General features: G+C 35.5%; 1 protein-coding gene across 6 annotated transcripts in view; it reads left to right on the plus strand.

Moving 5' to 3' along the window:
- The window catches only part of LOC101424034 (protocadherin-9), a 947,185-nt gene that overhangs the window by 1,563 nt on the left and 927,607 nt on the right, over nucleotides 1–18,015 (plus strand). For all 6 annotated transcript variants that reach the window (XM_058276596.1, XM_058276593.1, XM_058276595.1 and 3 more), the window contains exon 2: nucleotides 1,030–4,200. In XM_058276596.1, the coding sequence (XP_058132579.1) occupies nucleotides 1,165–4,200 (3,036 nt within the window). In that variant the 5' untranslated portion in view covers nucleotides 1,030–1,164. The remainder of the gene's footprint in view (nucleotides 1–1,029; nucleotides 4,201–18,015) is intronic.

Consider the following 18,015-nt stretch of genomic DNA (forward strand, 5'->3'; position numbering starts at 1 on the left):
CCTAATGCAGATAAGATTAGTGCTGGAAACTGACCGGTTCTACTCAAGTAGGTGGCTGCCTGGAGCCTTGCACCCATTTAAATTGCAGTTAGGGGAGCATCTAAGCAGAAACCTTTTTACCTGCGTTATTGGGTTGCAGTGTTGATGTGTGGCAGATGTTACTAATATTATAACCAGGGATCAAGGCTAAGAAACTGCATTTTTTTTCCTTTTTTTCATATTAGAAAATATTGTGCCGTTACATGGGAATGGTAGCTGCGTTTCACTTACATCTCAACACTCTCTTCCACCTCTAGAATAAGCAATCCTATATTATTACACATTTTTAAAAGTTTTAATGTGTTTATCGATTCTAATAAGGATAATTTGGCAAATATGGAGAAAGGAGAACAAGGTCGGGGTAAGAAATTTGAAATCTTGGTATTACGCTTTTAGGCAGTAAGGCTATGAAGTGGCCGGTGACTATTGCTTCTGATGCTGCCGCAGCATGTCCGGATGCTTGTTTCCCAGTGAGGTTGTATTAGAAGGCAGTTGAGGAACTGGCAGGAAAGAAGAAGAGTCTTTTTAGAAGAAAGAGATGACTCAGAGTGGCACAGAAGAAAAACACATCGCATTTGACATGTGACAAAGCAATTAGCAGGAACCATAGCTAAATACTTAGGGTTTTTTCACTTTCACCTAAAAAACTGAGGGAGGTGGATTAGAAACCGGGAAGCGGGTAAGAAAGGGGGAGGGGAAAGGAGACCATGAATGCATGTTTTGAATTAAACAGTATCCTACAAACAGTGTGGGTGAATACAGGTAAATATAGCAGTTGCCCTTAATTCAAAAGTAGCTGATTTCATTTTTCTGTGGTCCAATGTAACAAGCAGGGGTTATTGAGTGTTTACCCATGGAGTTAACTTGCAAACAGTAGCAGAGCAAACTGCCATGTTTACTAATATGCAGTGGAAAATGTGTTGTGATAGTTCGTGACTGTGTGTCTTTATTTATTGGAGAATAATATTGTCTATACGATTGTGTTGACAGTGGCTGTCTCCAAATAAGCGATGAGATGTAATGCATCCTCCAGTCCATACACGCTTCCTCTTGCAATTTGTGCAGCATTCCTCAGTGGAAACCTTTAAACCCTAAAATCCAGGAAAAGAAAATAAATACATTATCATGGACCTGAGGGATTTTTACCTGTTTGCTGCTCTGATTGCCTGTTTAAGGCTGGATTCCGCAATAGCTCAAGAACTTATTTACACTATTAGAGAGGAATTGCCTGAAAATGTGCCCATAGGAAACATACCAAAGGATCTGAACATTTCTCACATCAATGCTGCCACAGGGACCAGCGCAAGCCTTGTCTACAGACTGGTTTCTAAAGCTGGGGATGCCCCTTTGGTGAAAGTATCCAGTAGCACTGGGGAAATCTTCACAACCTCCAATAGAATAGACAGAGAAAAACTCTGTGCTGGAGCCTCGTATGCTGAGGAGAACGAGTGTTTCTTTGAACTTGAGGTGGTGATCCTCCCCAATGATTTTTTCAGGCTGATCAAAATAAAAATAATTGTCAAGGATACCAATGACAATGCCCCCATGTTTCCATCTCCTGTCATCAATATCTCCATTCCGGAAAACACTTTGATCAACAGCCGCTTTCCAATTCCATCAGCAACAGATCCCGACACAGGCTTCAATGGTGTGCAGCATTATGAATTGTTAAATGGGCAGAGTGTTTTTGGACTAGATATCGTGGAAACTCCGGAGGGAGAGAAGTGGCCGCAATTGATTGTTCAGCAAAACTTGGACAGAGAACAGAAAGATACCTATGTGATGAAAATCAAAGTAGAGGATGGAGGCACTCCACAGAAATCCAGCACGGCCATACTGCAGGTCACAGTAAGTGATGTAAATGACAACAGGCCAGTGTTTAAAGAGGGTCAGGTAGAGGTGCACATTCCAGAGAATGCTCCCGTAGGCACCTCTGTAATTCAGCTCCATGCCACTGATGCAGACATAGGCAGTAATGCAGAAATTCGGTACATTTTTGGTGCCCAGGTTGCCCCTGCAACCAAAAGACTCTTTGCTTTAAATAATACTACTGGGCTGATTACAGTTCAGAGGTCCTTAGATCGAGAGGAGACAGCCATTCACAAAGTGACAGTGCTGGCTAGTGATGGCAGCTCCACTCCAGCTCGAGCAACGGTTACCATCAATGTCACTGATGTAAATGATAACCCTCCTAACATAGACCTCAGGTACATTATAAGTCCCATCAATGGCACAGTGTACTTATCTGAGAAAGATCCTGTCAATACAAAGATTGCCCTAATTACAGTTTCAGATAAGGACACAGATGTGAATGGCAAGGTGATCTGTTTCATTGAAAGAGAGGTCCCATTTCATTTGAAGGCAGTTTACGACAACCAATATTTGTTAGAGACCTCCTCTTTGTTGGACTATGAGGGCACCAAAGAATTCAGCTTTAAAATTGTTGCCTCGGATTCTGGGAAGCCCAGTTTGAATCAGACTGCCCTGGTAAGGGTTAAGCTTGAGGATGAAAATGACAACCCACCAATTTTCAACCAGCCTGTAATTGAGCTGTCAGTTTCCGAAAACAACCGACGTGGGTTATACTTAACAACTATTAGTGCCACAGATGAAGACAGTGGGAAAAATGCAGACATTGTTTATCAGCTTGGACCGAATGCCTCCTTCTTCGATCTGGACCGAAAGACAGGAGTTTTGACAGCCTCCAGAGTCTTTGACAGAGAAGAGCAAGAACGATTCATTTTTACAGTAACAGCCAGGGACAATGGGACCCCTCCCCTCCAAAGCCAAGCGGCTGTGATAGTTACTGTTCTGGATGAGAATGACAACAGCCCCAAGTTTACTCATAATCATTTTCAATTTTTTGTGTCTGAGAATCTGCCAAAGTATAGTACTGTGGGGGTGATCACAGTGACAGATGCAGATGCTGGAGAGAATAAAGCTGTGACTCTTTCCATTCTAAATGACAATGAGAATTTTGTGTTGGATCCCTATTCTGGAGTCATAAAGTCAAATGTTTCATTTGATAGAGAGCAGCAGAGCTCCTACACTTTTGATGTTAAAGCCACTGATGGAGGACAACCACCTCGTTCCTCTACTGCAAAAGTAACCATCAATGTCATGGATGTCAATGACAATAGCCCAGTTGTCATTTCGCCACCATCTAACACTTCCTTTAAGTTGGTGCCCCTCTCGGCCATTCCTGGCTCCGTGGTCGCAGAAGTTTTTGCAGTGGATATTGACACCGGAATGAACGCCGAGCTGAAGTATACAATTGTGAGTGGGAACAACAAAGGTCTGTTTCGGATTGATCCAGTAACAGGTAACATTACTCTGGAAGAAAAACCGACACCTACAGATGTGGGCTTGCACCGTCTGGTGGTCAACATAAGTGACCTGGGGTACCCTAAGTCTTTGCACACACTTGTGCTTGTTTTTCTTTATGTTAATGACACTGCAGGAAATGCCTCCTATATCTATGACTTGATACGCAGGACTATGGAGACGCCCTTGGACAGGAACATAGGGGACAGTAGCCAGCCCTATCAAAATGAGGACTATCTCACCATCATGATCGCCATTGTCGCGGGTGCCATGGTAGTCATAGTCGTGATCTTTGTCACTGTTCTGGTGCGCTGTCGCCATGCGTCAAGGTTCAAAGCGGCTCAGAGAAGCAAGCAAGGTGCTGAGTGGATGTCCCCAAACCAGGAGAACAAACAAAACAAGAAAAAGAAAAGGAAGAAAAGAAAGTCTCCCAAGAGCTCTCTTTTGAACTTTGTGACCATCGAAGAGTCCAAACCTGATGACGCAGTTCATGAACCCATCAATGGGACAATAAGCCTGCCAGCTGAGCTGGAGGAGCAAAGTATAGGAAGATTTGACTGGGGCCCGGCACCTCCCACCACCTTCAAGCCTAACAGCCCTGACTTGGCCAAGCACTACAAATCTGCCTCTCCACAGCCTGCTTTCCATCTTAAACCAGACACTCCAGTTTCTGTGAAAAAACATCATGTGATTCAGGAACTCCCTTTGGACAACACCTTTGTCGGGGGCTGTGACACCCTTTCCAAACGCTCTTCCACTAGTTCAGATCACTTCAGTGCCTCAGAGTGCAGTTCCCAAGGAGGCTTCAAGACAAAGGGCCCCTTACACACCAGACAGGTAAACGAGCACTTTTACTGGTCTATAAGTACTGCATACAAGTGCCCAGTCAACCAGTATTAACGTGCCAGTGCGGCTATTGTTTTGGTCTAATTTTAGCTTAATTATAAGGAGGGAAAAAAACAGCAACAACAAAAAAAACTTGACCCCTTTTCTATTCCTCTGGGGATAAGTCAAGAATTTTTAGAACAGCTTTGAAATTTCTAGGTTCTGAGAATTATTTTAACCTCCCAGATTCCTTCAAATGACAAAAGATGAAAAGAGGAAAATATTCCAAAATGTCCCAAGATAACGTTTGCTGAAGAAGAAAACCTGTTCTGATATGCCAAATTCGACTCCTGGGGTTTCCAAATTGACTGCTTTGAGATTTTCACACTACCTTTTTGATCTAAAAAGTCACCTTCAAATCTCAAGTTTTAAATGACATTTGAAGGTCTGAATGTAATTATACTGGAGCTATGGTTGTTAAAGGGGTTAATTTTTTTTTAGTCTTTAAACACAATAGTAGTATATTAAATGTACATCAGCTGTGAAGCACATGATTGTTGATAGATTACAACTAAGCCATATAGAAAGTCTTCTCTTTAATTTCAAATTATTTTATTGTAATATAGCAAATTGGGTATATAATGGAAAAGTTTTCAGATTGTCCACAATGGCCAAAGTACTCTTTGAAAAAAAAAAAAAAGGAATGCTTTCTCTCCCGATAGAACTGATTTATACAGAAAAGAATGAATCCATTGTAAATATTCTCTCATCTTAGTAATGCATAAGTGATCTGTCATAACTCATTCTAAACTGTGAAATATGCCATATGAAGAGGGATTAAGAGGCTGAGAAACTCATATTTCAACCAAATCCAGAATTAGTTTTTCTTAGGTCTAATAATTCCTTGTTAATAAAGATTTAAATGCAGCGCTGTCTAATTTATTTCACTGGTGCTTGTCTGTTGCCACAGAATTTGAATGTCAATAATAGCCTGTAGATGGCACTACGGTATCATGTCCCTTGTGCTGGCCAGATGCCAATCCAGCAGTAGCAGTAGGGGGGGAGGGAAGGATCAAGCTGGTACTACAGCCAAAGATACCTTTTATTTAATGATAGTTGCTCTGGAGCAACTAGTATTTAAGTTCCTTTGCTTGCTCTTTTGTGATTAGTTTTCACACACCAACTCTCTAGGATTTTGTAACCCATTTTCAATCTCTTGGTATTGAGTCCACCTTATGGTGAGAATCCATTTGAATTTGTTAAAAGTAAGGAATATATAAACTTCAGGAAATCAGGGAAAGCAAAAATAATTTGCAAGTTTGTTTTGACAGCCCTTGATTGTCTTTAAACAATTAGGTGTTTTATTTTATTTTTTTATTTTATTGGCATGGGTTGGGATACAGTATATAAGAAGATAACTTATTGAAACCCTGTTCCCTTCTCCATGTATCTTTTTACTGCTTCTGGAGCGACTTTTAAGACTTTGGGTTAATAGGATATTTATTATTAAATTGCTAATGAATCACATAGTAGTCTCAGAACATTAAGAATAATTCCTGTGACTGGACAAGTAAAATCTCCTTTTTTTTTTTTTTTAAGTAAATGATTAAATTATTAAAGTATTTTGAAAGTATGGATTCCTAAATCTAAAGTGCACAGGATGAAAGAACTTTAAATCAGTATGGAAGATCTAGAGGAGAATATGAGGTTATTACGTATACATTGAAGTTGGGACAAATTATTTTCATAATAACTTTATCAGTTTTTCAAAAGAGGTTGCTGTCTTAAAACTTAGAAATAGTTTAGTCAAGATTTCTAAGAAATTGTTAAATAGTCCATTGTTGTAAGAAAAGTAATTTATGAAACTAAATGTGTTTAAGAACTTGCTATTTTAATGAACAAAAAGAAAATTGTTTTCTTATTTACTTGAAATGTAAAGGTCACTCATAATATCCTCATGTTATTCTATAATTTGTATAATATCTTGAACATAGTTAATGCGATTTAAAATATTCCATATAAAAACAGAAATCTTTTTTCCAAAGAAGCACGATATTATGCCCACAAGATCCTTTCCTTTCACATAAGTGTGGTATTAGCATTGAAGTACACACCTAAATTTTCCAATTTTCCCCAGAAATTTAGAACTATATAAAATATATATATATATTTAGTGATGTAAATGGTAAGTGCATTTCAGCAAAGTATGGAAAAGATCTTTTATTGAGGTTTAGTCAGTCATAAGAATGTTGTATGATGTAATCTTTCAAATAGGATGCTGAGTAATCCATAACTGGAAGGAAAGTTTATTTTAAACATTTCGTGAGACCATTGTGTCATTTTTCTGTTCTTGTAGGCATTTGGATGTTCAAAATTAGCTATAATACACTATTATGATAAAGAACTATTAAATTGGCTTTGCTTATGCTTTTTATAAGTGTTCATGCTTAGAAAGAAAGAAATGCACTGTTGGAGAAAAGGCATATTGGAAGTAAGGAGAGAGGTGTTGGTAGTAATATGTACACTTTTAGTGGAAATGGACATATTTTCTATGACAGGACATAAATCACACACTACCATTTTTTTGTTTTCACAGAACTTTATGATTCTTAACTGAAGATGTTCTAGTTAATTTAAAAGTAAAAACTCTGGATTTTAGCTCTTTCTCTTTAACTGGTGTGTTCTTGCAGCTACACAAATTTCAAAATAACAGGTTTTATTACTACAAAAGCTTTCAAAAAATTTCATAGGCTAACATATAATCTGAGTTTTAGTTAGGAGGCATCGATTACTGTGAACAAGAATACCTTTTCACTTTACGGTACTAATTGACAGATGGAGATAATGCAAAACTCTTGTGTAAAAGGTTACCAAATTTAAATATTGTTAAATTATATTATCTCTACAAGGAAAACACAGTGTCTGACTTTTACACCAGGGGTTAGTTTATGACATATTGGCTCCTATTTAGTCTGACTTCTGTTTCCCTCTGCTGTTTCCCCTTGTGTCATCCTGCAAAGAATGTTCAAAACAATTGTAAATCATATTTTTCATTCACTCTATTTTACTAAGCTTTTATTTTTCTTAAATATAACAACTCTGTTACTGAATTTTCTTCAAATTACTTTTTATTAACTTTTAGAAGTATCCTTAGCTTTCACAGATTGAGTGAAATTTCTACTTTTTAGAAAAAGATCATGTCTTGATATGCTTTAGTAAAAGCAAAGTTACTGTTAATAGAGTTAAGGATAACATAATCAATTCCAGTAGGGCTTATAGGTGTATTTTCTCTAAAAGGAAAAAATATCCTTAATTGCAATGGTTTTAAACATATGATACTAGGTCTCAAATTTTAGCATGCCTAAGAAACACCTGGAGGGCTTGTTAAAGCACCTATTGTTGGGCCCACCCCTAGAGTTTCTGATTTGGTATCACTGAAGTAGCCTGAAAATTTACATTGCTAACAGGTTCCCAGGTAGTACTAATACTGTTAGCCCAGGCACACAGTTTGAGAACCACCTTCTTAGCATGTTAGAACAGGAAATATCAGCTCCTTTCCTTTCAGGTTATCATTTCCAGAGGACCTGTTTTTGCACAGTGCAACTCTTAGTCCACTTACTGACAGCCTTTTTATTATAGCTGGAGGCTTTACAGTAAGCTATTTATTGCTTTTTCCCAACCTGGTTGACAGCATTTGGGGAATTAATTTTCCTGGCCTTGGTGTGCTTTTTTGAGTATAAATGGAAACATTAAAGAAAAAAAAAGTGACTTATTTACATTTGACAACTTCTTTAAGTAATAAAACAATCTGTAATAGTTGCACTAAAGTTTGGTTCTGGGTAAGCTGTCATGTTTACTTTTCAAAATTTAAATATTTGACTTAAAATTTAAACATCCTGACTTTTACTTTCTGTATCCAGGGTAGTATTTGTGCATATATAAATTCGTGTATAAATTGAAGAAATTATACACTGAATGTGTACAGTGTGCATGTTATTCCCAGAATGTATACATGTAGATTTAGAGTATAAAAGGACTTGCTTCTATGCAAAACAATTTAGCAATACTATATTACATTTATGATTATCTTTTCATTTTTGAATAGTTCCACCAAAGCCCTACTGAAATGCTGTTTCGACCAGCAAAATGCACAAGATAGTCATAGAACTGGTTTTTAGAACCATGAAAAGAAAATTCCAGTAAAAGGGAAGGAAGCTAATACCAACTAATCTGCATCTAACAAAAAATGTAGACATTTTAAGGTACTAAGTTTTGGAGTATATAGATTATGGTGGTTGAAGATGGGTGACATATGAAGAAAAATTGCTCCCCAAACTGCAAATTATTTTTAAAATGTTATCGTTATGGTTTTTATTTCTACTTCTTCCTTTTGGCTTAAGTGCTCTACAGTCATGAGCTCAGTTTTCAAATTTATGAGGTAGATTATACTCAGAACCCCTTGGATACTGATTTAGTAATTTGAAATGAGTAATCATCCATTCATACTGGCTACCTAGCCTCTCAGATTTCTGGGACAAATATTTGATGATTTTTTTTTTCAGTGTTAAACATCTAGGCTATAAAATTCAGGATACAGCATTCATTGCTAATAACTTAAAGGAGAATAAAAGTGCAAAGTTGCCACTGTATTAAACACAGATGTCGAATGTCTGCTGATACTTGAACATTCATTGGCATAGAGGAAAGAATTTCTGTAGTTAAAATATTCTTCTCTCTTATTTTTAAAATGTTGCAGTTAATTCTATATATAGAAACAAGGCAAATTGATGGCCCCCCAAGTTTCAGATGAGTAACCTACATGGTGTTACAGAACAAACTTTGGCATCATTAAAACTTGCACATATTTCACTTAAAATAATATGGCATGTGTATGTGTAGTCCTGTGAATTAAAGAATTTTAAGCTATACTTTATCTTCTCTTAAACACAAATTAAAATATATTTGAAAGAGTAAAACAAAGAAATTTAGATTTTATGCAAAACCTCAAATCTAAAATCAGATTTCCCCATAATCAGTTGAGAATTTTGACTCTTGAAGTTTCATTTTCTTATTGCTATACCTGAAATATCTGTAAATTACACTTAAAATATTAGAATGGCATCCTAATGATTTTTTTCATTGTCTAATTAAAGTGACATCTGTAAATTTTATTTTCTCATAAGCTCTGTTTCCACAGTTATTACTATGCTATTTAGATTTCTTGCTTTGAATTTTTTGGATGGAAGTACAGAATCCCCCCAATGCTGAAATCCATTAAGTATAGTGATTTTGCTGTTCCTGAGGACTTTCTGCTTGACTTTGTCAAGACTGAACTCTTAGCTTTTGTATATAGTTTTAAAAAATTAAAAAATAATAAGATCAGTGAGTTGTTTTAATACTTTCACTTAAGATGCTTGGGCTAAGCTGTCTTTGAATTTAGTCTCTTAGGGAGGCTCATTGATCAGACCATAAATTTAATCATTCTTACTAATATTAATAAATCAAATATTATATATTTAACTTAGTTAAAAGGTAAGAATAATTGGATTTGGATTTTTTGTTTTGCTTTTATTGTCACACTATTTTACATTTAATATTCTCTTTCCAGAATGTATTACGTATCAGAGCCCTAAAATTCATACCAGATTTGTAAAGATACTAACTAATCTAATCACAGGCCAAGTAATAGTGAGAATTTGGGAACACAACTTAGGCAGAGGCTTACTCTAACGTTTTCAAAACCTGGTGACATTGGAGTCTGACGTTCAATTCATAGTAGTGCTAATATGTTATGGTCTTTTTAACAGTCAACACCCTCAAATCTTCATCAGATTATAGAAGTAAATCCAAACATAGAAATATGATCTCTCATGTGCATAGGAGATATACTCTACTGTTTAAGATTTCATCAGTTGTTATTTCAGAAAGCTGTTAAATCTGTCAAACACTTCATTTTGAAAGGAACACATGTTTTTTGCCTTTGTTTAGTACAAACCCATTGGGCTGTCAGTCATCAGAAACATAGAATAAGAAATATATATTACCATGACTGACATTTTGGTTTTGATTTATATTTTTTGCCCTGAGCCAAGATTCATTAAAATTTTTAATTCCTAAGTAAGTTAATGTGTCCTTCCTTAACTGTAAAGAATAATGACAAGAATAAACTAAGAAAACAACCCATGTTTAATCTCTCTCATAATTGTTTCCTATAGACATTAGGTTTATCTCCTATGGCCAGTATTTCAAGAAAGTAGCCAAATCCATAAAATTGTACGAGTCCTAACACTGGTCTTTAAAGCATTCAGAACTTAAAGTCATTTGTTTGGCTCTGTTTTTATGTACTTATCCATTATTTAAATGACATGTAAAAATATTTTCCCTCACTGTTTAACAGCTTGATAGATTTCAGTTCTATAATCACATATCATATTTTAAATGATGGACTTGGGACCACCTGTCCAGCTAAAAGTGGTGGAGATATAAGCACTGGCAAGATTTTTGTGGCATATTTGATTGATTCTTTCTAGTCATTTTACGCTAATTATTCCAAAATTTGTTGAGAAAATATATCAAATTAACTTTTTCCTTCTTGAAAGGAGTGTACTACAGCTTCACCACTCATTAATTTATATAGATTTTTAATTATGGGGGCTGCAGGAAAGATGGAGTTGCTCTATTTTATCATTCTCGTATAATATATTTTAACATTCCTTCAGAGTATGTCTTTCTATCTGACCATCTTTACATTTTAGTATTATGATTACACTGCTTTGTTAATATCCAGTCTCTGGCCTTTTTCCATCTGTTAGCAGTTGATTAAGAAATACTCTAATCCCTTTCAGGGTATTGAGAAACTAATGGATTGCAGAGTATTTGGGTCTTTAAGCTTCAATTGTAAATGGTATGAAGAATTGTCATTCAGCTGATATTTGCATATATCTCTCCCAGTGCTAGTTACTTTGCCTCCTTTTTTGTCCTCCTAATCTCCAGCTTTCATTCTGAGAATATTTATTTTAGCCGGAAATAAGCGTGCCAGTGATAGAAATTTGGGATTCACCTCTAAATGAATGCCATCACAGACAAGGAAGTTCTGGCACATTTTGCATAGATTTGTATGAACACAGTGAACCCTTCATAAGCTCTTAGATTGCAGGAACTCAGTGCTGAAAATTAAGTGGGGTTTTAAGATTTGAAATGTAGAGAGCTTTGTATAATGCTGGTATTGCAGGTGCCTATTAAATATGAAGTAAAGGCTTTGTAATACAACTAGCTAACACGCTTCCCTCCACATTAGAGTGATTTATAGCCTAGGGAATTAGTCTTGCCTATTTTTTTCCAATGCAGAAACATTGGTTATGTGTGAAAATATAAAATACTCAAATGCATGTGTTAGGATGGACAGATTTGCAGTTTGATGGTTCTGGTTATTGAAAATAGACAGTGCAGGCCTGCTTGTACTGACCTGAGGTACTTCTGATGCCATGATCTGGCCTTTGCCTCTCTTGTACATGCAGACTCTTTTTTAAACACTTATCAACTGGAAACCATAGATATCTATCTATAACATTATAGCATTATTATAAGGGAAAGAATTGAGTCCTAAGTGAGTGCCGGTATCCTCATAGGAATTCCTATTGAATCTTTTCTTAAACTATGTTCTAGAATTCATCTTTGCTCCATTTGTAAATAGCATGCATCAGTATCACAGCAGTTCATTCCAAACATACATGGGTTTCAATATGTTTATTTTCATGACACTGTTCAGTAAAATGCCTCACCGTTCTTTAATGCTTAATGTCTTTCATTACCCCTGATAGCTATGAATCTGAAAATAGCCATGCATATTTTTTAATGATTTTACAAATCCTATATTTTTGCCTATGAGAAAAAGTATTTAATTCATGTGGGGTCCACAGGAGGTACAGTGGCTTGCTGAGTATCATGATAGATGATTGATTTTGAAAACAACGCATTTTTTGGTATAAAACAGTAACAACCACAATTCAGTGAATGAGGTTCTTTCTCATTAAACAAAGTTCAATAAGGAGAAGAATGCAAAGACATTTATAAAAGGAAGCTATATAGTTTATAGAAAGAAAATGTCTTCTGCTCTACAATAGAACTCTAGTAGATCTTTTCTTGAGAAAAAAACTACTCGTGCTTTTTGGATTCGAAGGATGCAGCCAATCTGTGCCTCTGTGTGATAGCAGCTGCATGCTGAGGACTTTCAAATACATGGCAACATAGGATTCTGCAGGAACCTTTTTGTAGAAAGTACAAGAGACAAATGCAGACAAAATGGAGTGAGAGCTGAGTTGTGAGTTGATGCCCTCCTGTGTCATACATTCATGTCATTGAACTGATTCTCACTTCAGAAGCCTAGAGTCACAATATTTTTCCCTCTTGGTCAGCTGTGAACACATCTGGATTGGCAACTTTCTTTTTGTTCCATTTCTTGTCATTCAGTGGGTAGACTATATTCATTTATATTATGTAATAAGCATCTGATTTCTTAGTTTCTGGGAAGGTTTTTAAATGGCACATTATTTCTTCACACCTTCCCTTAAAACAATAACAACAAAACAACAAAATATTTTGATTGAGGAACATCTATAAACTATGAACTAAACATCCATAAAAGTACACTTTCTTCCTAGAAATAGCAAATTCCATTTAATCTGACTTAGGTTCCACATGACATATTTTTCCTTTACAATTTTTAAAATTGAGTTTTTCTTTCTGATGCTATCTTCAAAGTTAAGAATAATATTGGGTTTGTGGCAATATAAACTAATAATGTTTCAATGCATTTCCAAGTCATTCAAATTTCCAACATAAAAGAGATGTTAGTATTTTTATGAAAATAAGCTGTCATTTTTTTGTTGCAAAATTGAAATGAGTATCAAAATTGCATTAAGTGCTAGTAAAATCAGGCAAAATCTCTAGGATATTTCAGTTTGACGTGGACTCATTTTCATTCTTGGTCTTGACAACAAGATCTTCTGCCAAACAGTGGCAGCAAAATATGTTGAATTCATTGATTTTTAAACATGGTAATAATTAAGCAAAATCATTTTGACACTTCAACTCTCTGTTTTAGACAATTAAATTCTGCTTTATCTAAGGGTTGTTGACTTCTGGATGATCCTGGGAGCAACACTCCTCAGGGTTTAAACTATTCCTGCAGGACCATCTGTTATTGGCAGGGGCTATGCATCCTCTCCAGCTGATGCATTGTCAACCCTAGTATATATTTAGGGTTGTTCAAAGCATAGTCCTCTTTCCTGGTGTTCTTTCAGTCTCAAATGGCAACCCAGTCAAGCTAAATAACTGGTATATCATAACTTAAAGCAAAATAACTAAGGAAGATATAAGAGAGCTCCTCAAAGTCAGAGATCATGTCTTAACCACTTTTCATTTCCAAGAGTGAACATCAATGCTTAGAAGAATGAACTGTAGCAGGCACGGAGTAAATGTTAAGCTAATTCAAGAGATCAGCTGATACAGAAATTATACCTAATAGAGATATACAGCAGTTTCCAATGCATTTAATCTCTTTTACAACCATGTAAAGAAGATATTATCATTCTTATTCAATATATGTAGAAATTTTGAATGTTTGTTTTCAAGTCACATGGCAAAGCCAGTCTGGAAACCTGGCTTTATCCTGGGATTTCTTCCTTATATTTTCACTTGTAAAATACCATTTTTAAGCCATATTTAAGTCTGAACTTCTGTTTTCATTAGTGGCATCATTTTTGTTGAAGAGGATTGCAACCTGTTTCTTAAAATATATATATATATATATCCAAAGGCAATTCAGTGCACTAAGGTTTTTCTTTATGAGTTATCTCCCAGTAAACTAACACTAGATCATTGGATGACACTAAAATGTGATCGGCATGTGGTACACAAAAGCTCAATGGAATCCCTTGTGGTGATAGAGGCCAAAGTGAATAAAATGCATATAGAGCAGGGATTCTTAAGCTTTTTTGTTCCATGGACCCCTTTGCCAGTCAGTGAAAACCATGGACCCCTTAGAAAGTCCCCATTATACTGTATATTATTTAATAAATATGTCTCACCCACACCAACACATTCTCACAACAGTGTTTTTTTAAATTTCAATTCAAGCTCATGGACCCCTTGTTAAGAATCCCTAATATAAAGAAAGTGCTAATGTCTAGCCTCAGCTGCAATCCATATTTTCCTCTACAACCGTTGGGGCCTGATGATAAAGCCCTTAATTGGGTCTAAGAATTGTTTATAACTGAGGAGTCCCCGTGCTCTCCAAGCTCTCCATTATTTTAGTGATTCGTATCTCTGGAGGTCCAGTACAGACCCATGCTAACCCAACATAGTCCTATAGAAAAGCAAATGCATGCAGTCTTACTTCCTGACTCAGCTTTTCACCTTTTTTTTTTTCCTTCATGATGAAATACAATTAACCCTTTATATCATTACCAGTGCTGTGACTGATGATTTCTGCATGGAGATCAGGGAAAGAAGCAGAGCTTTAGCAAACTACTGATTCTGGTGTACATAAATACACATTTCCATCACTTAGAGGTGTCCATAGTTTCCATTTTCTGCCTCATTTCTTACATAGTATGTCTATTGTAACCTCTTCTTTTCATTCTAGTATACAGTGGGAAGTAAAGGGGTGGGCAAGGAAATGCCAAATAGAAAGGATTAAATTCCTTCTCTTTGAAATGTCCTCATCCAAATTTTTAAAAAAATCTTTCCATAGTTAGATTATTGAGTGGTAACCTCTAAACATAATGGTCAATAGATATATTTTCATTCCTGCTTGATAGAGAGAAATATTTGGACAAGAAAAAGGCATCACATTAAACTGTCTTTAAAAGATTGAGCTGTGCAGACAACACCCTAGAATCAAATTCTAAAAATAGAATCAAAATAATTTAATTGAGAGTGACTAAGGCAGTGTCTAGCAACTGTATTAATTTTAGAGAGATAAATTTGCTGTCTAATAGAACTCATAAAATAGTTTCACATTCTCAAGATTCGAATGGACCTTTGAGAGTATTTGGCCTATTTAATTCTTTTTCCAGCTGAGAAGACTTAGACAACAAGAAGTAGTTCCCTATTTGAAGTAAAAAATTGACTTGATCTCCTTAAAAGCCGTGTGACTTTGGTTTTACCATTTAAATATATTGGTCCTTGGTTTCTTTGACTGTGTAATTGATATAACCATGCTTAATCCATAAACAAGCAGTCCTTGTATCTGGCCCATGGAAGGCAGGCACTCAAAAAAGAATTACCTGTGTTCCACTTCTCTCGTCCAAGGATATACCACTTGATACTGACAGAAGCATCCTGCTTCATTTAATGTATGCTTTCTTAGTTTGCTTTTAGTGGTTTCCATGAATCTAAGTTTTATTGTGTCTTTTTAATAAGTAATCATTCCTGCTTGTCTGCTTTTGTTTTAAATCACTTTTTTGCATGGTTATTTCGGAGTTCTGAAAAATTGACGTTTGTAATAGCATAGAATAACACAGATATGCTGCTATATTTCATTTTGATCTCTATTATTTCATCGTATAATTGCGTCATGTTTCATTTTGAGTATTTTACCACTTACATTTGCATGCCATGTTTTAAAATTAGCATTTGTTATTATTTGTTATTAATTTACTCCCCCCCCTCCCCATTACTCAAAGTAACTCCACCCTTCTGGAGATTTTTCACCTTAATATCAATCCTATTATGAAACAACAAATAAGAGAATGAATCTGTTTCATAGTCAGTACTTAACACAGTTGGAACCATTTGAAACCTGCTGGTTCTTGTTTCCACTTATTCCATAGACTGGAAAGCATATTGTTGAAGTAATAACATCCATGGTGCAATCAAACTAGTTAAAATGCTTTGGAGTATATATTGATCATATTTCTGAGAGTCATTGCATTGCTACCAGAACCAAAATAACTCAGTTTTTACTATTTTACTAGTATTTCTTATAAAAGTGCCTGGACAAAACTTTTTAGGAATAATATTTCCATAACTTGTTGAGCTGTCTTTTTCTGTTATTTTATATTTTTGCATTTGAAATAAGGTTATAAAAAAGAAAATATATGCTAATTTACAAATAAGATTGTAATACCTTAATGTACAAGGTGTACAAGTAATATGTGGGTGACATAATAACATAAATGAGACCTAACAAATAGAAATGTAGCACAATATGGTAGTAAAAGAAATAGTTTTTCTTATTATCATGGAGCAAAAATCATTGCCTTATGCTAACAACCTAAAGGTACTGATTCAAATTTGCAGCAGAATGTAGTGGGGATTTTATTCTTATTCAATCAACCTTACGAACTAAATAAAAAGTGGATACAGTCTACTTCCAAATGGCCTCATTGTCACTTAGATGGTACTTCTTATTTTTTTTTTTTAATTTTTTTATTTTTTATTGACTTTGTAATAATATTACATTAAAAATATATATGTGAAGTCCCATTCAACCCCACCCCCCCACCCCCCCTCTCCCCCCCCCCAACAACACTCGTTCCCATCATCATGACATATCCATTGGATTTGGTAAGTACATCTTTGGGCACCTCTGCACCTCATATACATTGGTTCACATCATGGCCCATACTCTCCTCTATTCCATCAAGTAGGCCCTGTGAGGATTTACAATGTCCGGTGATTACCTCTGAAGCAAGATGGTACTTCTTATTGACTTTAACCATCCTCTCAGTGCAATTAGATTGTTTTGGATTGGCCTTTTGGCTTGGTGCCATTAGGAAGAAAAGTCTTGAAAAAAATGACAGCAAAAAACTTATAGTTGTGCTTAGGAAATTTTAATCAAACAGATAAAGCAGGACAGTGTGGCATGATTTCCTTTAGTCTATTGCTTGCTTTATGCTAAAATGTGTTCTCCATGTAACAGCACTGTGATACTGAGCAAGGCAGGCACATAGTATGAGTATGATGTTGGGTATTAGAAGTCATGGAGTTTTTATAAGAAGTAAAGCCTGACATGTAATAGATGTCCCATAAGTGCGAGTCTCCTTCTTAGTCAAACTTTGGGATATCAGTGAAAATGAAGGTGGAAAAAGATTCAAGCCTTAGGATTTGTAGTCAGTGTTTTCTTTCAAATATTTAGCATTCTCATGGAATCAAATACGTATTCTTACATACTTTATAGATAAATGTAAATGAAAATGGACATCATTTTAGGTTGTCCATATCAGTATCTTCAATAAGTATTTTAATGGAGGGCTAATTATTCTTCCAAGGAAATCTATGTAAATTCCAATTCAGATAATGGCCATATCCATACTCTATGAAGGGAACTATATTTTCTGAGCTGCACTCCTCATACCTTTCCTTGTGTGAGCAGAGTTCCCTTCATGCTTTCATTTAGTAATGGGATGGACTTCTTCCTGCCTGCTGATCACTTACCTCATTTTAATGTAAGCCTGACAACTATCTATCTGAACACTAGCATAGTGAACTATATTATATATATTTTAATGAATAATAACTAAAACTTAATCAAGATTTAAATCCTATAGTTTTAAATGTTCATTCTTTTTTACCCACTGGTAAACAACCATGAAATGTTTCTGCTGCCAAAGACCTGTGGGATGTTTAATTATTATATGCATGAATTAGATTTGTTTTCATTTTGCATACAGTCTGTTATTCAACAGACATTTATTAAGTAACTGCTGTGAGCCAGGAACAGTGTTAGAAAATGGGACTGTTTAAAAAAAAAGAATGACATTGTCTTTGCTTTAAAAATTACAGTGGACTTTAATCACAATATATTTTTCTTGGAATTCCCTT

This window comes from Dasypus novemcinctus, chromosome 15 (assembly GCF_030445035.2).
Source record: "Dasypus novemcinctus isolate mDasNov1 chromosome 15, mDasNov1.1.hap2, whole genome shotgun sequence".
NCBI lineage: Eukaryota > Metazoa > Chordata > Mammalia > Cingulata > Dasypodidae > Dasypus > Dasypus novemcinctus.